This window comes from Medicago sativa, chromosome 5 (assembly GCF_051527215.1).
Source record: "Medicago sativa cultivar Bolivia chromosome 5, Bolivia_mono, whole genome shotgun sequence".
Lineage (NCBI taxonomy): Eukaryota > Viridiplantae > Streptophyta > Magnoliopsida > Fabales > Fabaceae > Medicago > Medicago sativa.
In genome coordinates, this window is record NC_140753.1 from 11,840,004 (window position 1) to 11,863,609 (window position 23,606).

A 23,606-nucleotide genomic window follows, 5' to 3' on the forward strand; every position below is an offset into this window, starting at 1 on the left:
GCTCTCTCTTTTTTTTTTTCATTCAAATTTTTGAACAAAGTCTTAGACTCAAAGTAAAAAGGAAACATGATAAGTCAAACCAAGTTTAATAATAATTAAAGTGTATGATCTTAAACAATATTTTGAGGTTGTGTTGTGACTCGTGATAAGTTTGAGTCTTAAGTAGATAGAAGAACTTAAACACTTAAAACAAGTTAGCATTACATATTAAAACCAAGCCCACTCCGAAAAAAGACAATAAAAACAACTATTTGATTCTAATTTTTTTGGTGAGAAAAACTCTAACTTCGCTCAACTTATTTTCTTCTTCATTTATCAAAGAGGGCTAGTTTTGTGTAATTTTTTGATCCGGAATCACTCATTTGATTCAATTTTCTCTAATTTTATCTAAATAATTGTTATTCACATAATCTTTGTTTTAGTGATTTCGTCGTTTTAGTTTGGGGTGATTTGGTTTTCCTGTCTTGGTGAGACATATTTTGGTTTTTCAATCTTGTTGTGGTGTTTTTTTGTTTGGAACGACATATCGATTTCGCCTCATTACATTACATATTCAACAAAGAAAAATGTTAGGAACACTCTCTTTCTAGCATTCACTCTTCTATTGGATGAAACTCATGTGAGTCTCACCACTTGACGTGAGATCTCTTTTTAAAATTGTTTCTGATAAAAAAAATATTTTAAAATTGTTCCTTAAAAAGAATCATATGATTTAAAATTGTATTTCTGGTTAAGGACAAATTTTTCAAAGAAGACTTGTAACTAACGATTGAGGAAGTGATTGTTATTTATCTAGCAATCATTCTGCTGACGAGGCAATGACTTGCCAATTGAATGTTTAGGACACCATATCCATCAAATTAATACACATATATAGTACATCCATAGAGCTTTTTCTATCTATGGTTGGGTAAGTTCGTTGGAAGCACCAATATAAAATTATTTGCGTAAAATATAATCTGATTCCACCATGTATGACTTTGCCAATTTTTGAAGTTAGTTAGCCATAATAGAAATGTCATTTTCATATGTGTTTCAAACAAATGTTTAATAAACACAAATGATTTAACTTAGGGACCAGATGCCTAAACCACACTTTGCAACCACTGCCATCCCATAATATGCCACAATATTGTCTGGCATTTGATCCGTAATCTCCACCAACATTTCATAATTTCTTCTACCTTACGACTGACTTTTGAAACAGTGTTAAATAAATTGATTTTGATTAAACTATTTGTAAGCAGTGTTAAAAGATTACATAATTCTACCAAAAAATATTAAAAACATCCATATTAAAACATGGAAATAAGTTAACCATGAATAACTACGGATTTTGATTGAACTCTTTCTGGATCGTCATGAATAAAGTCACACTTCTTATGCATTTTATTTAGGGATGGCAAAGTGAATTATCCGCTCTGTTTAGACTCATCCCACTTTAATCCATCAAAAATAGGACGGTGCAGGGTAAGTTAACTTAAGTGGTCGAGTTTAAATTGTCATCCCATCCCACTTCTTTGTAAGTAGCGGCGTTGGCCAACCAACTTGTCAACAAATATTTTTTATTTTATCGTTCATATTAATCATAAAAAAAATATATAATTTGTTGTTGCTATTACCAAAACATTAAAATGTTGACTTATTTACATAATTTTTTGTTATTAGACACACAAAAAATAAACGCTCCAACTACAAAATTAACAATAGTGCGCTAGTATTTTTTATACTAACTTGCGGGTCAGTCCACCCGCATCGTTTCTGCCCCGCTGTTTCAGCAAGCTAGGAGCTTACCAACTTAAGGGACCAAGTTTAAAACTTCAACTCAATCCGTTGAAAATAGTGGGTTAAACGGAATGATCCTACGGACTCGGCCCATTTTGCCTCCCCTATAGGAGTGTGGATCATTGTAAAGTACTCGTCATATTGATCGAGTTTATCTTAAAAGGCTTAGTATTAGTCAAATTATATGTACCGAGGCCATAATCCATTTAATCATCCCATTCATATGTAACTCGAAACTATATCGTATAGCACACGATGAATATTATCCAATGTAATTTTTGGGCCGACATATCTCTCAACAATGAACCTTATAGTCGTTTATCCAGAACCGATCGAGAGTAAATCGTGGGAGAACTAGAGTACACTTAACATAAAAGATGAAAGGGCTCAAGAGAGAACCTCACTCATTCTTTGAATTCTAAATAGAAAACACCCGACCTAGAGTATGACACCTCATCTATTGCAAAACATTTTTTTTTTAAATTTAAGACTATCGACAATTCTAAAAAACCATTCAGAAACCCTCTCAAAGTCTCAAACAACTCTAGGAATATAAAATTGGATATTAATCGTTGATCCCCTTACAAAAATCAACACTCAGCTAACACTTCTAATTATCTCCATCTCTGTACATCAAATTACAACTTCTCTCACTTCTTTCTCTATCCCTCCTCTCAAGGGTGTAGAATAACATTTTGGGGTGTTCAATTTTTTTTTCCTTTTTCCAATTTAAAAATGTTACTCTGCAATGGAAATTTAAGAATGTTGGATAAGAAGCCTACATAACCGTTAGCCACCAACATTATTTAAAAGCCAAGAATACAGCTATATATGCAAAAAAACAAAAACAAACTCATAATATTAATTTCATTTCATTTTTCAATCAACACGTATAACAAACATCAATTTATAAATACCGAAATGTGTCACTAAACCAATAGGCCAAGACCCAACACATCAAACAAAGGTTATCCCTTATCATTATCCCTTTCTTCTTGAATCAAAAAAAATTATCCCTTTCTTCTTTCTCAAATAATAAATCTTAATTTCATAAAGTTTCTTCACATAACTGCCTAAAATCTCCACCCGTGAACCCACTCATCACATGAACCTCTGACTCCATTGAGTGGAGAAGAGAGAGCTACACTTCACAAATTCACTTTACACATTCAATGATCCAGATTCACTCTTTCCACAACATTTTTCACTCTCTTTATAATCATTCAACGGTCCTGATTCTACATTTATAAATTACCCTTTTTCACTTTCTTTATATAAGTTATAACCCCTATTTCAGACACATTTTTCTGACTAGTCACAATGAACCCTCTAAATTTCTTTCTATTTTCACTCATCTTAGCATCATCAACAACATTATTCCAAAACACAGAATCAAAAACACATTGGTTAGACACAAAATCACTAAAACAACTCAAACAAAACATAAACCCTAATTCAATAACCCCAGGTTCATGCATCAGCTCTTGGGACTTCACCTTCGACCCATGTGACAATCTCTTCAGTGAAAAATTCACCTGTGGATTCAGATGTGACACCATCATCTCCAATCTGAGTCGAATCACTGAACTCAGTCTCGACCAAGCTGGTTACTCAGGCTCACTCAGCATAGACAGAAACAGTTTTCATTATCTCAACACACTAGATGTTTCAAACAACTATTTCACTGGTAACATACCAGAATCTTTGTCTAGCTTAACTCGTTTGAGTCGACTCATTCTTTCATCAAACTCTTTCACTGGAGAAATACCATCTTCCATTGGATCTCTCATAAATCTAGAAGAGCTGTATCTTGATAACAACAATCTTCAAGGAACGGTTCCTTCAAGTTTCAACTATCTTAAAAGCTTAACTAGGCTTGAACTTCAACAAAACAAGCTTAATGGAAAAATACCTAATTTGGGTTCTCTTGAAAATCTTTACTACATGGATCTTAGTAACAATGGATTTTCCGGTGACCCATTTGGATTTCCGGCTTCTTTGCCGGTTTCTTTGGTTCAGATTTCAATGAGGAACAATAATTTAAGCGGTGGTTTAGCTTCTGAAACCTTCAAGAATTTGAACTATTTGCAGGTTGTTGATTTCAGTTCAAACAAAATCAATGGTTATGTTCCTTCTATATTATTTCAGCTTCCATCTTTGCAACAGTTAACACTTTCATACAACGAATTTTCCTCCATTGAAGCTCCTTCTTATGGAACAGAATCGTCTCAAAGCGAGCTTATAGCGGTTGATTTGAGTAATAATCAGCTTCAAGGTTATTTACCTGCGTTTTTAGCAACCATGCCTAGGCTTTCTTCTTTGTCTTTGGAGAATAACCGGTTCACCGGTTTAATACCGGTTCAATTTGCATTGAAAACGGTTTTTCCGGAGACAGGGATGGCTCCGTTTGGGAGGCTATTGTTGGGAGGGAATTATTTGCTTGGTGGGATACCTCGTCCTTTGCTTGTTCTTAAACAAGATTCTGCTAATGTGAGTTTAGTTGATAATTGTTTGTTTAGGTGTCCTCATGTTTTCTTTTTTTGTCAAGGTGGAACACAAAAATCATCTTCTCAATGTAGTAGTGTAATTATTCCTTAGTTTATTTTATGAATTTCTGTGATGATGATGGTTTTTAATTTCATTAATACATGTACACTTTTTCTTTTGGTCTCTTATTTCTTATCTTCTCTGCTTTCTTTGTGCAATTGTGCTAAATGCTAATCAGATACTAGAAGTATAATTTTGATTTTTGGGGGGTTATTACTATTTTGTTTATACAATTTTTAATTCTGTCGAAAAAAAGAAAACAATTTTTAAGATAAAATTACACATTGGTATCTTAATATGCGCTTTTGGGACACATTAAAGTATCATTTACATTAATTAATTACTAAGAGATTTTTTTTTACTGCCCCTATGACCAAAAAAATTGATATGTATGCCCCTAGTTGAAAACTATTGATACAAATACCCTTGTTCTTCATTTAAGTTGGCGAGCATAACCATTTTTTCAACATCTTGCAGGCTTTTTTCTGAACTTCTGTGTTGCTTTACATTTTAGTTGGCGAACATTTTTTTTTTGGTTTTTTCTTCACGTTCTTTATTTTGAATGGCGAACTAGCCATTTTAGTTTTTTTTGTGCTCTTTATTTAAAATGGCGAGCATGCCATATTGCAGCCATTGTTAAGATTTTGTGTAAAGTAATGAATGGGATTAATGGATGCTCATTGATTTGTAGTGTACATGTGTTCTTATATATAACTTCCAATACCAGTTGCACGTAACTAATTAAAAAACTAATTGAAAGAAGTTGCCTTCGTGATTCCCACAATATTACTGTCTTTATCTAATTGAAAGAGCATGCTCGCCATGTCAAAAGTAGAACAAAACAAAAAAATAAAAAATAAAAAATGGCATGTTCGCCATGTCAAACAAAGAACAGGAAAAAAATATATAAAAAATGGCATGTTCAGCTAAAGCCTGCAAGCTTGCAGAGAGTGTGGAAAAAATGGGTATGCTCGCCAAGTGAAATGGAGAATAGGGGCATTTGTATCAATAATTTTCAACTAGGGGCAGACATATCAATTTTTTTGGTGATAGGGGCAGAAAAAAAAAACTCTCCGCCAAATTCCCCATAGCTAAAAAAACGAATTTTTTTTTCTGCCCCTATCAAAAAAAAATGATATGTCTGCCCCTAATTGAAAATTATTGTTGTAAATGTCCTTGTTCTTCTTTTAATTTGGCGAACATGTCATTTTTTCAACCATCCTCTGCAAGCTTGCAGACTTTCTCTGTACAACTCTGTGCGTTCTTAATTTAAGTTGGCGAGCATGAAGTGTTTAAGTTTTTTTCTTGTTCTTTATTTCAAATGGCGAGCATATTAATTTTTTTTTTCAATGTTCCATATTAAAAATGGCGACCATGCCATTATTGTTTCATACATAATTTTTTAACTATTTTTTCTTGCTATTCACTTGAATTGGCGAGCAAGGCCATTTTTTTTTAATGTGAACATGCCTTTCTAATTTTTCTTTATTTCTTGCTATTCCTTTGCTGCTCTTTATTTATATATTGAACAAGGGAATTGTGAAATAAAAAATTGGCGTGCTCGCCAATTGAATTTGCAAACATGGAGAAAACTTAAAATAATGTTACTCGTCAAATTAAATGTAGAGCTCACTCAGATCCGTCAGACAACGCTGCAAAGCCTGCAAGCTTGCAGAGGATGGTTGAAAAAATGACATCTTCGCCAAGTTAAAAGGAGATCAAGGGTATTTGCAACAATAATTTTCAACTAGGGGCAGACATATCATTTTTTTTTTGTGATAGGGACAGAAAAAAAAAATCTGAATTTGGCTAGTGAGTTTAGGCAATGAGGATTAGTGTGTTTTTTATTTGGTCAACTAGAGGAAAATCAAGTGCTAGATTTTGTGTCTTCTCCATGACGTTGTAAGCAGTGGCGTTGCCAGGAACCTGGACCAGGGGGTTCATACTTGCGAACTTTAATTACTAATAATTATAATAATATATTTAATTACTAATAATTATAATAATATATATTCAAAAAATTACAGTGCATTCAGTGTACCTTGTAGTCAAAATACTTCATATGCATACTCTACAATTGCTCCCTACGAGGTGCCATCTTCTGAAATCGTTGAATAATCAACTCCTTATCAACCTTTTTGAACACATCTCTCTCAATGTAAGTCACAAGACAATCGTTTAGAAAATCATCCGCCATTTGATTACGCAATCTGTTCTTCACAATCTTCATAGCAGAAAAGGCTCGTTCAACGGTTGCTGTTGCAACAGGTAAAATCATTGCTAACTTCAAAAGTCGGTAGACGAACGAATAAGTAATATGCCTTTTAGTTGCAACCAGTTTTTTTGATGGATCACTTATTCCTTTCAAAGATGCAAATTCTACACTCTTACGCATATCAGAGATGTAAGTCTCAAGTTGACTATCAAGGAATACCAATGCGGTTGGAGAAAATTCACTTGGATAAAACTTGGCAAATTCAATCAACTTTGCCTTGTCAAAACTAGAGAACAAGTTGGTTGGGCTCAAACACTCCATGCAAATAAGCAATCGACTATTTGTCTCATTAAAACGATTATTAAGTTCTTGAAGCTGCATATCCACAACAGTATAAAATAATTCAATGCGGTAATGACTCTCTATTGTGATAGAATCAACATTACCTCTCTACTATGAATCAACATTCTCCATAAACTCCTACAACATTCAAAACAACAATTTACACAACTGATAGCAATATCATTGTTTTTATTCTGATACATTTGTTCCATGAAAAATGCCTATACACAAGCAGACTAGCAGTATATACAAATTTATACAGTATGTCAGTATTCACAATTTTCTGAATCATAAACAATCAATTAGCAAGCAGTAACAACATGTCAGTATTCCCTAAACTAAACAATCAATCAGCAAGCAGTAACAAGTTACTAACAACAAGTCCCAATTTTAAAGAATATAACAAAAACCCCCAAATTAGAAACCCTATAATTTCAAAATTCCAAAATCACAAATTTCTGAATCATTACCTGTTCTGAATCACAAATTTCGGTGAAAGCCAGAAAGGTAAGTGTGGAAGAAGGCACGGTCTGTTGGTGGTGCGCGTGCGGTGTGGGCGGTGGCCGAGTTCGTGTGTTCGTAGTTGAGAAGTGCGGAGATGAGCGGTGGTTTACAACAAAGAGGAAAGGAGATGCGGGTCTGTTAGCTTAGTGGTGGTGTGCGGTGGTTTTCCGGCGGCAGATCTCAGGGAATGAAGAAAGGAGATGAGAGTGTGTAGTCAGTAGAGAGAAGAGAAGGTTAGAGAGAGGAAATAATAAGAAAATGAGTCTGAGTTTTGAGTGTTAGAAAGACTGTCTTGGGTCAAGGTGCAAAAAATTAATTCCAGGGGGTTCAAAGTACAAATAATATTGGGGTACTGGTGTAATTTTATTAAGTCCAGGGGGTTCAGTTGAACCCCCTCACTTCTATGTAGCTCCGCCCCTGGTTGTAAGTTAGTACGAGCAGTAATAACCATGTGGGATTGGGATGGGAAACCCACGCATGTTTGGGGCCCTCAGTGTCAGTGAGGTTTGCCCGTTACAAAGGAATAGTACTCCCTCCGGTCACTATTATAAGTAAATTTCTACTTTTTAGATTCATTTAATAAATAATGTATATGGTCTACAATATAGACCACATACATCATTTATTGAATGAACATAAAAAGTCAAAATTTGCTTATAATAATGACCGGAGGGAGTAGGTCCGAGTCAGTGTCAGACAAATTAGAGAAGTTCGGGACAGAGAAGTTACATGTGGAGAAAAATAATTTTGATCTCAACCATTAAAATTATTTTCTCTGATTTTTTATCCATCTTCGTATGGTTTTTACTTTTTCTTTCATATGAGTTTTTCATGTTGTTTGGATTCTTAAATCAAAAATATTTAACATGTTTTAGAGGTTTTTATGAGTTTTTTTGGTCGCTTGCATTATATAATCCGAAACGTATAAAAAATATGATAAGCCATTTCTCCTCTCAATTTGGTTGGGCTCTCAACCCAGACCCAATATTTTTATAAGAAAATTGTTGCAATCCCCTTATCACGGTAGGAGTTTTAATGCTATTTCATAAGCAAGAGCTTGCATCAGTTTCATCCTATAAACCACATGCACCTTTAATGATAGCCAAGTTGCCATCTCGGACAGTTGGAATTTTAGTGTAAGTGTAAGCGGGGTAAGGTTTTACATTGATTAGGAACTGAGAAAATCTCTTATGTATATAAGAGAGACAATCCATATATCTAATGTTTTAACTTTTAAGGTTTTGGGTAAACATAAAGTGTCATTTTGGGTAAACATAAAGTGTGGGGTTTAGTATGGGAAAGGAAAGTTCTTTCCCTTAATGGGAAAGTTTAATAAGAGCCATTGATTTAATAGTTTTTTTATGTGGATGACCCATATTTGTTACCTATTAATGGTTTGAAACTTTTTGTTGGCTATTGTGTAACAAAAAAGCTGACCCCACCAAACTATTAAAAAACAATTTTGCATTTGTTTTATTTATTGTTTTATTTTAATAAATCATGGGCCTTCCGAGTGTTGGTCATTATTCTGGTCCAATTGTTTATTTCCAGAACCATATGTTACAATTAATTGTAAGCTGCCATATTAATTCGTTCAAAAAAATAAAATAGACTAATGCATAAAATAAATTAATGTGGACTATTTTGTATGTCATAAAATAATTAGTGTTTTTATTTTTTTAATTTCGTTGATCTTTGTATTTTTTAAAATAAAATTCTCACTAATAAAAATTACATGTTTTTTTTGGTAGAATAAAAATTACATCTTTGTTATTGTAATTTATTCTCACTAATAAAAATTCTCACATAAACATTTTTATTTCCAACGGATGTCACATAAATATTTGTTCCCTTCTGTACCAAAAAAAAAAAAAAAAGTTGTTCCCTTAATAATAATATTTTCTTGCTAATTTATTTCACTCTTTGTAGGTTCGTTCGTCAGATCTTTAACAGTGGAAGATCAGATCGAAACACTGGATGTTTTTTATGAGGTTTGATGGATGATTTGAAGAATTTTTTTGATTTAAGAGACGAATCTATGAGGAGAAGAAAATAGCTAACTGAAGAACAGCATACAAATGAAGATCATGGTTACATGCTGCATAGATTTTAGCAACAAAGATTTGGAAATAAGCTTCTTTGTTTTCAAGCCAACTGTAGTAATTGTTGACCATCTTATTCATGAAATCAAACAATTTTCCTCACGTGCTGAGAATTTTGGTTGTGTAGGAAGCTCTATATTGAACAGTATCTATGAAGCTGTTGGAATGAATGAATGAAAGTCGAAAGAAAATAAGGAAAGAAAATAAATGACATAAAACTGAATATGTTTTGGAATTAAAGTGTGGTCTTGCATCAGTAAAAGAGGGAGGTGCACTGGAAATTTCAATAAAGATTATAAAACTAATTTGATTTTTCATTTTTTAATTACCAACCAGTCTGCAAACAGCCACCTGTCCTGTGATATGGCCCTTTCCCATGGTGGGAAAGAAGTATCCATTCCCAGGCTAAATGCCACCAAAGTGTCAAGGTCTCTTAGTTGTCCTGATCGTTTAGCTTATTATCTATCCTAACGCTCCCCCGAACTCCTCCAACAAGTGGTATTAGAGTCATGTTTCGGCTTAGTGGGGGGTGAGCGAGTGGGGAGATTGTTGAATTTCAAGTTATGAGTGATTAAGTCTCACATCGTCTATGAATGAGTAAAATGTTGGATATATATATATATATATATATATATATATATATATATATATATATATATATATATATATAACTTGTTGATGAGTTCATGGAGCGCCAAAAGTGGCAATATGTATATAAGCAGTCTCTTTTTTATATACAATATTTCCTCTATTTTTAATCGGTGTGAGACTAACCACCACAGACACACACCGGTGGACTGGCACAATTGTATCTGAAAATTCATAAGTGTTTGAAAACAAAATTGCTTTGCATACATCTTAAAACTCAATTGACATTTCTCGGACGTGGTTAAAAATATTATCAAACTTGATTAAAATTCATTTTTAGCTTAGTAGATGGATGATAAAGTGAAAACTATCATATGTTATTTTGATTTTAGTTTTATTTTTTAATGAAACACTTTATTAAATTTAGATGCACATATGTATTTAAATCCTTAATTTATATCTTTTATAAACAACGTCCAAAATTTTATCGTGTCATATGTTTGTGTCATGACTCGGCTTCATAGGTTTCATCATATCGGATAACCAATTGGGTGTTGCATCATTATCATAATCGTAATTGGGTGTTGCATCATTATCATAATCGTGTCGTGTCACATGTTCGTGTCATGACTTGGATATCGGATAACCAATTGGGTTGCATTGTTATCATCAGTAATGGTGAGTCTTTCTTAAACACCAAACTACTGGTGAACTGTTAGGTATGATTACATCTCCTCTTTCACTCAAAGTCCTCCTTTACTTTTGATATCACAGTATTTTTTTCCAGCTACACTCATTATTAGAGCACTTAATAATGATTTAACCAATAAGGAATTCGACTTCGTGTTCCATACCAAATAAGTAGGCAAATAAAAAGTGATTTCACTTTCGATAAAAAAAATAAATAAAAGAGAGAAGCATAATGTTTCTTTCTCAAAGAGTTTAACAGTGAAATAAAATCATACAACAAGCTGGGAGAAATGTTGTAGGTTCGACTACATATATGATTAAAATATCGTACATGGGTTGCTTTTTTACCAAAAATCAGCACAGCACTAAATCAAATAGAAATAATAAAGCTACGAAAAATACAAGGTTAATCAAGAAGATAAAATCATAAAAACCATCTCTACTCTTTCAAGAATCATTTATTCAAAATAACTCTAAAACCAACATCAAATTGAAAGATATTAATGTCACACTATTCTAGGGTGGTGAGCAATATGGTTTGTGTTGATTTTCAGTATTAATTTGAGAGACACACAGAATGCAAGCTTTGATGATTAAATCCTCACTTTTTTCCTATTCTGGTGATCAGACTAATGGAATTAATTTTGCTCTATTTGAATTGGGGAAAGAAATTCATTTCGCATGTATGGGCCTTGAACTTGACACTCATATCGCATGTAGGTCCATAACCTTTTGTTTAGAGTAATTTGGAGTAAGTCATTACTTTTCTTACCCTATGAGTTTCCCGCGTGTCCTATTTAGATTCAAAGATATGCAATATTTTAACGTGTTTTGGAGGTTTTTATGGGATGTATATGTTGTCCGGATTATATAAACGGAACAAAATAAAGCGTGCGAGAGATCAATAGGGTGTGAAAAGAATGAGTCTTTGGAGTATTGGACTACATGGATCATCAATTCCTCTTCTTAGCATATTAGAACATTTTTCGACAAAAAAGAAGAAGCATATTAGAACGTAAAACTTTTATATAGATTTTGAGAATATATACAGTACATTCAACTATTATAGAGAGTACGTAATGCTAGTACTTCCACAGGCCCCTCCGAATAACAAATACTTTTTCAATTCCTTTTTCTCTAAATTCTACAAAGTTGTGTTTTTCCAGTAGAAATTAGTCATTAAAGTAAATCAACTCAATCCAATTAGTAGCGTATTGTTCTGATGTCAAATTGTGAAACATGATTTCCAATGCAGTGGAGGTAGTTTTTCAATGAGGGAGAATGAATCTACAAAGCAGGATAGCACTCCAAGCTTAAATCGTGATAGAAATGAGGAAGGAGAGTGTGCAAAAAAAGTATAGTTGTGATCATACCTTGGGTGTGGCGTGGAGCCATACTTATATTTGCATATGGTCATTAGAGATTATATGGACAATATATATATAGATTAGACGCGGCTCGCTTCTTTGTCCCAACTAAAACGGTCGATGAAGATTATGGATTATTGAGTTGTCGTGTATTGGAATGGTGATATGGACCGACAATGTCTAAAACATTATTGATGGCGGATTGATTGAGTTTTTTCTATTTTTACATAGATCGGTTAATTTTATTTTTTTGAAAGAACATAGATTGATTAATTGAGATGGGTAATTTTGATCCGAAAAAACATAAACTTAGTTTAATCAATCAAATCCACCCTTGAATTAGGTATGCTTGTAAGCTCATAGAAGGATAAAATGTTATGTAACGAATACCTCATCACAAGAGCACCAGTGGTCTAGTGGTAGAATAGTACCCTGCCACGGTACAGACCCGGGTTCGATTCCCGGCTGGTGCACTATTTTTTTTTTTAACCTTTTTTTCATTCATTCAATATCTACGGTACACTTTGAACTTCCTTGTTCAATTACCAATTACTACCAAATTATTTGTATCCAGTAATTTTTATTTTAGTTCATTGCATCCACTAATTTAACTACAAACTCAAACTGCATTTATACAAAAGGCATACATGCAGGGGGCGGATGCACATTGGTGCCATGTGGAGCTAAAGCTCCACATGTTTTTTCCTTTTTTTTTTATTTTTTTTTATATAATTGATAAAACACAAAAGAAGTAGCCCTCTTCTCATCCTCTCTCTCAACTTTCAATCCCATCCCCATAGTTTTGGTGTGCAGCTGCTTTTGTGTGGTCTGTCACTTTAGCAGTAAGCATTTTTGGCTTGCATAGTGTTTATTTTTATGGAATTGCTAAGTATTGGCTTGGCATGTGCTTGCTTTTTTGTTTTTAGCACCTTTGTAAGAGCACACTACTGTATTTTAGACTATTTGATCCGCGAGTTTTTGTGTTTCTTACACAATCTCGACGAGAATAATATTTGTTGATTAAAAAAAATATTTAGTTTGCATTATTATTAATTTGAAATTTTAGCTCAACATGTATCTAAAGTCTGGATCCGCCCCTGCATACATGATACATCATAACATCATGACACCATCCATGTTGCCAATTGCAGTAATTACATAAGCTTATAACTCTCTGTACATATTGATCGTATAAGCTTAACATATCACCTTAATTTTTCAGAAAATTTTGATGAGGTTTTGATGAAAACTAGAAATAGCACCTATTAAAGGATTTGTATATAAATGATGTAGCAGGGATAAGGTTAGGTGGCCAACACTTTGAAATTAGTTGAGTGCGTGTCACATACACAAATACACTAACGTTTTTTGACCTTTTTGTTTTGCTTGCTTCTAATTTTTGCTTTATATGAACGCAGTGGCGGAGCCAGAAATTTTGAATTGTGGGGGCAATGTATATATAAATTTGTAGTAAAGTCACCCTAAATAATTTAGAAACCCTATTCTAATTTTTAGTAGGGTCATCTTATATAGTTTAGACGTTGATGTACAACATTAATTTAGACGTCGATGCCAATTTGGAGTAATCATTTTAGTCTCTAAATGTGTGATGTGTTTTCACTAAAATATTTGAAATTTATCAAAACTGTGAACACCTCTTCAACTTGTTTTGTTATTCATTGTATATACCAAATTGATTAGTGAAAAATATATTTAAAAATTAAATTAACTAACTAAAGACACATTTAAAAATGAAAATGACTAATAAAAAATAAAGTTTGTTTTGTAATTTTAATAGAAAGATTGATAACTTATTTTGATTCGAAACCTCTTAAGTTTTTTCATAATATATAATTACATTATTATCATATATTAATTATTAAGAAAAATAAAACCAACATAAAAGATGTTGAGAGATGCAGAACCAAACGTTTTTGTTTCCATAACTTTTGTATAAAATGTTGATAAAACTTTCTTTTGAGTAAATATAATAAATGAATAAAGAAGTAAATAATATTTCTATTAGTGTATATGTATGTAATGTAATATGCATGAAAACATATACGTGGAAAATTTAGTGTATATATATGATGCTATGGAATGTAATAGTAATATGCATGAAGATATATATGTAATGTAATATTTAGTGTGTGTATATATGATGCTATGGAAAATATAGTGGGGGAACAAGCCCACAAAGACATATAGCCACTAATGAACGGGCCATTTGCATGCTCAATCTTATCTTTTGTTCAGATATGCATGTTAATGTTATAAATCCTATGTTTTTCTGGTACTGAAAGCACAGGAAACAATAGCCAATTAGTATAGTCTGTAAAAATTTAACTATTTAGTCTCATGGTGGGGACCAATATATTGATATGATGAATACTAGTTGTACATAATTTGACTCACACTTATACTATATGTCAAAGGATTCACATTCCACTATTGAAATTGAAACCTACTCATGAGAATTAACTAATAATATTGGTTATTTGGATGAGTGATATCACTTATTTTCAACATTAATGATGATTAGCTAATAGTGTTTGGGATTCCACATGGAAAGAAATTGTGTAACAGGAATGAAAACCACTCTAATCCAAAGTAGGTTACATAGAACAAAATTTGCTGATATGATATCGATCTTATCGATTCACATTTGTATATATACCAATAAAAAAAGATATGGCAGGTTAAAATTGGGTATTTTTTGAGAAAGAAAAGCAGAATAAGTAATCGCCAGGCTCTTGTATATTAATATTAATTAAGGCATGATTGGATGAATCATGTTAATTAGAAATTCCTTGTTGAGGAAGGATGATATGTCAAAGGTTAGATATAGTTAGATTTTAATTAGAATTAGTTGTGATTAGTTAGAAGTTAATAACATTAGTTACTTAGATCACTGTATGGGGTGAAGGGGAGTGTTATTAGCACTTTCTAGCATTCTCTCTAGCACATACTCTTTTATTAATTGAAATTCATGTGAGTATCATACATTAGAAGTAGATCTCTCACAAGAGTTTCACCCAATAAAAAAGTGAATGTTAAAAAAAAAAAAAATCTTAGCATTTCTCATGGGCTGAATCATATGCTCGTTATATTAATAAACACCAAAAATTTACACATGAGAGTGGATGTGTCTATTTAACTTGATATTAAATAGATAAAACATCTATGATTATGGATGCTCTAAATATCATTCATTTTAAAATGAATAGAATATATAGTTTTTTTTGTGTTAACTCTTTAGTTTTTAGGAGAAATGGACCTTAATAATCTAAAATTCAATTAGGAAATAAATAAAATAGGAAGCAAAGTTGTTCAGTCCAAAAACTAAACTCCGATTCTCCCGAACAATTCGTTATAACGAGATTTATTATTCACTTGAGTTCAACCATTATTTCTATTTTTTTCTCTAATATAAGCTCAAGCATTATCGAATAGAGATAATATGTGTAACATTTGTGCGACGTTGAGGTTTCAATGTCATGTGAGATTGACTAATTACAATGTGTCACATGTCACTGTTTATGTTAAAATATCCTTCTGAGAGAGAGAGAGAGAGAGAGAGAGAGAGAGAGAGAGAGAGAGAGAGAGAGAGAGAGAGAGAGAGAGAGAGAGAGAGAGAGAGAGAGAGAGAGAGAGAGAGACGTTACTTATCATGTTGTGGTTGACGAATATCAAAGACATTGGTAATGCAATATCACACAAGTGCTACCTTGTATTTGTGTCGGTGTTTAAATAATACTTCCTCCGGTCCTATTATTGATAAGAAAAATTTGACTTTTTAGATTTATTGATTAATTGATGTATCTTGTCTAGAATATAGACCAAATAAGTCATTTATGCAATGAATCAAAAAAATCAAATGTTTCTTATAAATAGGACCCGAGGGAGTATTTTCTTAAAAATAACCAAGCAAGATGATTGACTAAAAAAATATACTCCCTCTGTTTCATATTAAGTGACACGGTTGACTCTGTCACACATACCAATGTATATTTTTTATCTTTAATATCTTTAATTATGTATTGGAAAAAATTATGAAAATTTAATATTTTAAAAATATTCATTGAGACGAATCCAACAACATTTTATATGATATTATTTATCTTTGTATATTAGTAGGAAAAATATGGTCAAAGTTTATCAAATCAACCAATACACATTGATAAATAAGTCATCTAAAATGAGACGGAGGGCGTACAATCAAAGAAAAATGATTGCGTAAAATATGAATGGAAAAAAAATCATCGAAATTGCGGTTTCATGCACAACGTCACTTGTCAGCTCCATACCCAATAATAACTCCACACATCAGAAACTTAAAAGGACTTCTTTTTTGACTCGAACTAAAAGGACATATGGGGAGACTGAAAACAACTTGGGAGCCGGCTCCATTCTTCCAAGCAAATTTAACCTTGAATTTGTTTTTCTTGAGCTGCGTTTCATCGGCTAAAACACAAAGGGCATGATAATTTAAGTTGATAGTGTAACATGAAGGACATGACAATTTAGGTTAATACTCTTTGATTTGTAAAATTGTTTTAAGAATAGGACAGATTAGAAGTATGAGTAGGATAAAAATTGAAATTCTTGTCTCTCATTAATGTACGATGCAAATTTTTTGTTTTGAATACAACTTATCTAAATTATTAAAATTGTTCTTTTTATCCACAAAAAATCGTATAAAACCAAAAATTGTTTAGTAATATAAAAATTTGTCTTTTGTTGTTCTATATAGTATTAACTATTAACTTTTTGGCATATCAAAATCAACCTTAATATGTATGCATTATTTGGATCATAAAAGAATGTGAAATGAAAGAGAGTAAGAGGAAATATTTAGAATGAAAGAAAGTAAAAAACAAGTGAATAGAAAATAGGTCAATTTATGGTCAACAAATTAAACAACTTTTCCCTCTCAAAAAAAATTAAACAACTTTTATACTATGCATAAGATAGTTTCTATCATTAGATTAATAAATCTTATCATCAAATTAAATAAAATACGATATAACTTTTTGATCTAATGGTAAAAAAAAAAACATTTGTGCATGTTAGACAAAGCTAAGAAAATGAGATAACTTTTTTAGTTGTTCAGTAAAAGGTAAAAGAGTCTTGTTAACAAGTGTCATAATAAATATATTTAATAAAATACATTAACACCTTTATATATCTTCATGAATATATATAACATTTATTTTATATATTTTTTTATATTTTTATTTGTATATGGATAATTGATTGACACAAGTGATTGATGGTTGTTGATATTATACTAACATCCTCCGGTCACTATTATAAGCAAAATTCTACATTTTAGATTCATTCAATTAATGATGTATACAGTCTTTATTATAGACCACATACATCATTAAATGAATGAATCTAAATTATTGATTTTTGCTTATAACAGTGACCGGAGGGTGCATGCTCTTATCAGGTGAATTCACTGTGGATGTCATAGTTTTGAAATGAGAATTATATAAAGTGATGAAATTCATATGAATTTAATTCAAAAAAAGAGTGTGTGTTAAAGTGAGAGGGTTGTTAATGCTCCTCTTAACACTGTTATTACTTACTTCCTTCGTTTCATAATACTTGTCCATTTTGAAGAATAATTTTGTTTCACAATACTTGTCACTTTCAAGTTTCAATGCAAAATTAATTATTGTTTTGTCAATAATACCCTTACATATTTATTGTAGAGAGAGAAAAAATATAATGAAATAATAAATGGTTAAGGGTATTATAGAAAACACACACATAATTTCATCAAAAATAATAAAATTTATTCGGTTTCTTGGTTACTGCAATTTCTCCAAAATGGACATGTATTTTGAAACGGATGGAGTATATAAGAGTATTATACATGTTTTTGTTAATAGGGGTATTATACCAATTGATAATTTTCGCCTCTCAATCGACTTTATGAACATAACTTAGGCCCTGTTGATTTTGAGTCGGACTCTAAAATTGTGGAAGATAGTTTTTTCTCCTCTAAACCTGATGTTACCAAGTTCGTGAATATTGTGAGAAATTGTCGATCTACTTTTTCCAACTTTTATTGTAACTCAAGTGTTAAGTTTATTAGGAGACAATGAATGAGGTTGCTCATAGTTTTGTTAAAGTGACTACATCGTCAACTAAATTTCAAATATTGGTAGATGTACATATTGTATCGAACATATTCTCGTTAATTAAATGTTATAAAGTTCCTTATTTTTTATTTTGGTCTCCACTACGATTTTGATTCTTTATATATTTCACATTTGTAATGTAGTAGTTTCTCTCTAAATTTCCTATCAATTTAGCCAAAGTGACATTATTTGTTGATGTGAATTTTCTTTGAAATTAAAAACTGAAAATCCAAAAAAATGAAACTCTAATTATAGATTTCATTAGCTCTAAAATGTAGATTTTATTTTAGGGTTTTTTATTTTTAATTGTAAAGAAAAATCATGTTGGTTATGAGACTTGTGTTCTAGTCATTAATTGCAGAAACTAATCCATTCGAAATAACTGAGATCTATTTAAATGTTTGACCTCTTCCAACAAATATTTCTCCATATTCATTTGGGTCACATTATGTTGGTGAACTAAAGGTTAATAGACTTAAGTATATGCCACTTGTGTCACACTTTGTTGGTTGCTAGTCCACTGATGATATCATCTTAATTAACGTCAATTTTTGCGTTTTTTTTTTTAACAATAAAAATTCCGTGTTTTTATTTTTTTATAAAACCTTAAAAGTTTTTTTGTTTTGCTCAAACTTATTCACAACTAAATTCATTATTAGGGATATTGTGCTAGACAAATAATCAACTAGATATTAAAAGTTTTCTCTCAAAGATATTTTTGTCGTCACTGGAGTATGGAAATATCTGATACCATTATTTGAATCTTTTAAAACATACTGCATAGAAGAATAGCATATATCCCCTAAAGGAAATTAATATATTATAGTATCGATATTCTATCATCTACTTACTTATATGTATAATGTAGCGATATTATATTATACTGCGTAGAATATTTGCATTTAATTTTGATTGATCTAGAGAAAATGTACGATAGAGTGCCTTGAAAGATTTTGTCGAAAGTCCTATATAAGAAAGGAATTAGGATTGCTTATATTCAAGCTATCAATGATATTTATGAGGGGACTTCAACTAGTGTGAAGATGCATGATGGGGCTACTGACGATTTTCACATAGCAACTAGATTTCACCAAGAATCAACCTTAAGCTCATCAAAGAGTTAGCACCAAGGTGTAAGTTTTTTGCAAATGATGTAGTCATGCTTGTAGAGTCGATGGAGAAATTGAATGCGAGGTTGGCGACTTGAAGACGAGCCTTACAATTGTATGACTTCCACCGAAGTGGAAGTAAGACATATTATATGGAGGTGTAGTAGTTCTACCTCATATGTGAAAGTTGAAGATCATATCATAACACAAGTCACATAATTTAGATTTCTTGGTTCCACGGTATAAAACAACAGAGAGATAGAGGAAGATGTGAATCATTGAATTCAATTTGGATGGTTGAAACATTTCATAGTGTTTTTATAATAAAAAATAATAAATGTTAACATGTGTCTTAAAACATATAAAATGTACATGTTAAAGATTTTTTTATAAAAAATTCTTAATAGTTCTCTTAGACCAACTCTAAGGGGAAAGTCTCAGATTTTGAAGAGTTGGTACCTATTAGATACTCATTGGGGAGCATTTTTTTTTTTTGGTCTTATAAGAGTTAAGGTCTCGCTTAAGACATCATCATTCTTAAGTGGGACCCACACTTTTCTAATATTAAAAAAATGAAATGTAATTATATACAGTTATTGATAGTTGATTAGTGGATCTTACTTAAAAAATTTGTGTGAGATGTTGCGTTGGTGAGATTGAGTGTTTATTAGATATTATACTACTATTAAAAAATTATAAATGATTGATTTGTACACGTGATACCCTTTTAAGTACCAAAAAATAGATGTCTTCGTTGTGGATGCTCTTAAAACATAAGTTAACAAAATTCAATTATTCCTTCAACAACAAAAAAATCTTTGATAAATTCCTCGTCAATCTGAACCTAATTTAAACTAGGTTGTAGACCTTACCAAACCTATTTTCAACTCAACTTATATTTGATTCCTTACCCTGAGCGGTCAAACCATTGAAATTGATGCTCCAGATCACTGGTTAACATTATATATATATGGTTTTGCTAGAAGCCACCTATGAAGGTGTTTTTTAGCAATTCACACCTCAATGTGTGATTTTCACTTTTTAGTTATAACTTTGCTAAAAGACACCTTCATAATTATATATATATATATATATATATATATATATATATATATATATATATATATATATATAGGGTTATGTTACAAGACACCTTCATAAAAAGTAGTGTGGTGTCTTTTATCAAGTCACACCTCAAGGTGTGATTTTCACTTTTTTAGTTATAACTTTGATAAAAGACACCTTCATAAAAAGTAGTTGGTGTCTTTTAACAAATGTTCATAGAGTAACTTGATAAAAGACACCTTCACAAAAGGTGTCTTCTATCATAACCCATATATATATATATGGGGTTTGCTAGGATACACCCACTAGTTTTTATTAAGGTGTGTTTTAGCAAAGATATAACTATAAAGTTGTTAAATACACCTTAAGGTGAATGTTGCTAAAACACACCTTCTAAAAAATAAGTGGGTGTATGTTAGCAACTCCTATAGGCATTTGCTATGATACACCCACTTATTTTTTAGAAGGTGTGTTTTAGCAAGTTATAACTAAAAAGTAGTTAAATACACCTTAAGGTGTAGCTTGCTAAAACACTCCCATATAAAAACTAGTGGGTGTGTTCTAGCAAATCCCTATATATATATATATATATATATATATATATATATATATATATATATATATATATATATATATATATATGGGTTATGATAGAAGACACCTTTTGTGAAGGTGTCTTTTATCAAGTTACTCTATGAGCATTTGTTAAAAGACACCAACTACTTTTTATGAAGGTGTCTTTTATCAAAGTTATAACTAAAAAAGTGAAAATCACACCTTGAGGTGTGACTTGATAAAAGACACCACACTACTTTTTATGAAGGTGTCTTGTAACATAACCCTATATATATATATATATATATATATATATATATATATATATATATATATATATATATATATATATCATGTCAAATATTCTGCTTTTTGGTATAAGCATGCGAAAGAGATATGATTCGCACTTAAAATGGATATATCTCGTTTGTGCGTATACAATATGTAAACCTAATTTTGGATATGAATATTTAGTAATTACAGTGGTTAAAAACTAGTAAAGAATAATTTAGGAAGGGGGTGTGGTTGGGGAATAATGTCAGTTTGGTTACTGAGGGACAAAAGCTGATCTGGGGTCATTGCCTAGAATCACTTTCTCTCTTTGCTTCTAAGGCATGCCATGTCCATTGTCCCAAATCTAAACACAGCTAGAATCCGTGTCATCATGATCAGGGGTATTCACGGTATTGAAATCATGGTATTATTTATTTTACCATGTCCTGCAGATATTAAAAAATGTCTTATTAACGAGTGTCTCGGTTACTCTTTAAAAATTCTAAATTTAAAAAATATTTTTAAAAAAGTTAAATATTACAAATTTCAATGTATTTATTGTACATATTTTTATAAAAATTTACTATTAAAAATGTTTAAAGAATACCCAATTGTTAACATTTCTCTTAAAAAAACAAAGGTAAAGTTAAAATAATAAATTACTATCATATAATCCTGACGTGAAAGGATACGTACACAGTAGTATATGGAGTCAGACTGATGGATGCATTCTAAATGCTCATAGTGATGGTTTTTCCTTGTAGACACAAAAGGAAATTGATAGTTACATGATATAAAAATTAGACTTAAATGTGTGTTTAGTCCCTGCACTTTCGTCCAGTTTTGGCATTGATCCCTGCGCTTTTTTTTGTTTGGCATTGGTCTCTGTACTTTGTAAAACTTTTGGCTTTAGTCCTTCCGCTAACTTTCCGTTAAAAAAAAAAACACAAAACTAACGGTGTGCCACGTGGGCCAATCATGACACGCCACGTGGCACACTAAAAGACAAAATTTTAATTAATAAATGAAAATAATTAATTTTAATTAGTATTTTAATAAATTGATTTATTAAAATAAGAAGATGAGAAAAGAAAAAAGAAGAAAACACGGGAGAAGAGAAAGAGGGAAACATTCTCAATGTCGACGGGAGCTGTCTTGGAAATCCTCAAAGATCCGGTTTTGGTGGCCTCCTTAGAAACCACATTGGTGGCTTTATCTCTGGCTTCTCAGGATACATTGCTAACTCTGATGATATTCTTCTTGCTGAGCTTTCCGCCATTTTCAATGGTTTACACATGGTTAGAGCTTTGGGTATTACTGATTTTGTGTGCTATTCAGACTCCCTCCATTCTGTTAGTCTCATAAATGGGTCTCCCTTGAAGTTTCATATCTATGCCACCCTTATTCAAGATATCAAAGACCTGCTCAACCTCAGCAATACTTCTGTTTTACACACTCTTCGTGAAGGGAATTATTGTGCTGATTTTCTTGCTAAGTTAGGAGTTGCTTCAGATTCTGTGTTGACTACTTATGTTTCACCTCCGGAAGGGTTGTTACCGCTCATTAGGAATGATGCTTGGGGAACCTATTTCCCCAGGGGTTAGCTAGTTTCGCCCCTTTTCTTGTTGTTTTTCTTTCCGTTTCTTTTTCTGTTCATTTTCCCTTGTAACCAAAAAAAAGAAGAGAAAGAGGGAAGAAATGGGTTTACAGTTTCAACTTCAACCCTAACCTTCTGATTTTAATTTCGACTACCATCCTGTTCTGATTCCGACCACCATCCTTTTCTTTCTCTTCGATTTTGCTCACGATTTTGGCCACCACCTTCGAGGCTTATGTAGCCAACTTACTATCTATTTTGTGCATTTTGATTTATTTTGAGATAGAAAGGCCTACGTTGCCAAGTAACTTTTGCTCGACTTGGAAAGTACAATTACATGTATTGCCAAAGTGCAATTTAATTTCCATCTAATTTGTTAATTTTTATCTATTGTCACGGTGTTAATACCATACAATTTTCATTTGCAATGTGATACAATTAAAGCTTAATTTTTTTTTTATGATTATTCTCAATAAAAATAATGAACAAAACAATAATTAAAACATAATAATTTCATTTTTAAGAAAAAAAAAAAAGTTTAGGGACTAATAGCAAAGTGCAAGGACTAATATAAAAAAATGCTGAAAGTGCAGGGACTAATGATATTTTTAAGTAAAAAAACAATGATTTTTGTCTTCTAGTGTGCCACGTGGCGTGTCATGATTGACCCACATGGCACACCGTTAGTTTTGTGTTTTTTTAACGGAAAGTTAAC

At 31.7% G+C, this 23,606-nt stretch overlaps 2 protein-coding genes, 1 long non-coding RNA gene and 1 other non-coding gene across 4 annotated transcripts; 3 read left to right on the top strand and 1 right to left on the bottom strand.

Annotated features, from left to right (window-relative positions):
• The first annotated feature begins 3,086 nt into the window (after positions 1–3,086).
• LOC146920063 (Leucine-rich repeat (LRR) family protein) lies at positions 3,087–4,531 on the top strand. Its single transcript, XM_085713453.1, has one exon. The coding sequence runs from the start codon at positions 3,106–3,108 to the stop codon at positions 4,381–4,383; it is 1,278 nt and encodes a 425-aa protein (XP_085569579.1). The 5' UTR covers positions 3,087–3,105; the 3' UTR covers positions 4,384–4,531.
• Positions 4,532–6,294: 1,763 nt separating this feature from the next.
• On the bottom strand, positions 6,295–7,796 carry LOC146920064 (uncharacterized). The gene is made up of 2 exons (XR_015010713.1): positions 7,360–7,796; positions 6,295–7,027 (listed from the first exon to the last, which is right to left on the bottom strand). It is a non-coding gene; the product is annotated as an uncharacterized LOC146920064 (long non-coding RNA).
• A 4,746-nt stretch (positions 7,797–12,542) lies between these two features.
• On the top strand, positions 12,543–12,613 carry TRNAG-GCC (transfer RNA glycine (anticodon GCC)). Its single transcript has one exon. It is a non-coding gene; the product is annotated as a tRNA-Gly (tRNA).
• A 9,027-nt stretch (positions 12,614–21,640) lies between these two features.
• On the top strand, positions 21,641–22,898 carry LOC146920066 (uncharacterized). The gene is made up of 2 exons (XM_085711100.1): positions 21,641–21,704; positions 22,525–22,898. The coding sequence occupies exons 1-2, from the start codon at positions 21,641–21,643 to the stop codon at positions 22,896–22,898; spliced, it is 438 nt and encodes a 145-aa protein (XP_085567226.1).
• The last annotated feature ends 708 nt before the right edge of the window (positions 22,899–23,606 follow it).

Coding starts and splice junctions, on each gene's coding strand:
- LOC146920063 (XM_085713453.1), top strand. CDS start 3,106: ATGAACCCTCTAAATTTCTTTCTATTTTCACTCATCTTAGCATCATCA.
- LOC146920066 (XM_085711100.1), top strand. CDS start 21,641: ATGTCCATTGTCCCAAATCTAAACACAGCTAGAATCCGTGTCATCATG. Junction 21,705..22,524: donor CATGATCAGGGGTATTCACG/GTATTGAAATCA, acceptor CTGGCTTCTCAG/GATACATTGCTAACTCTGAT.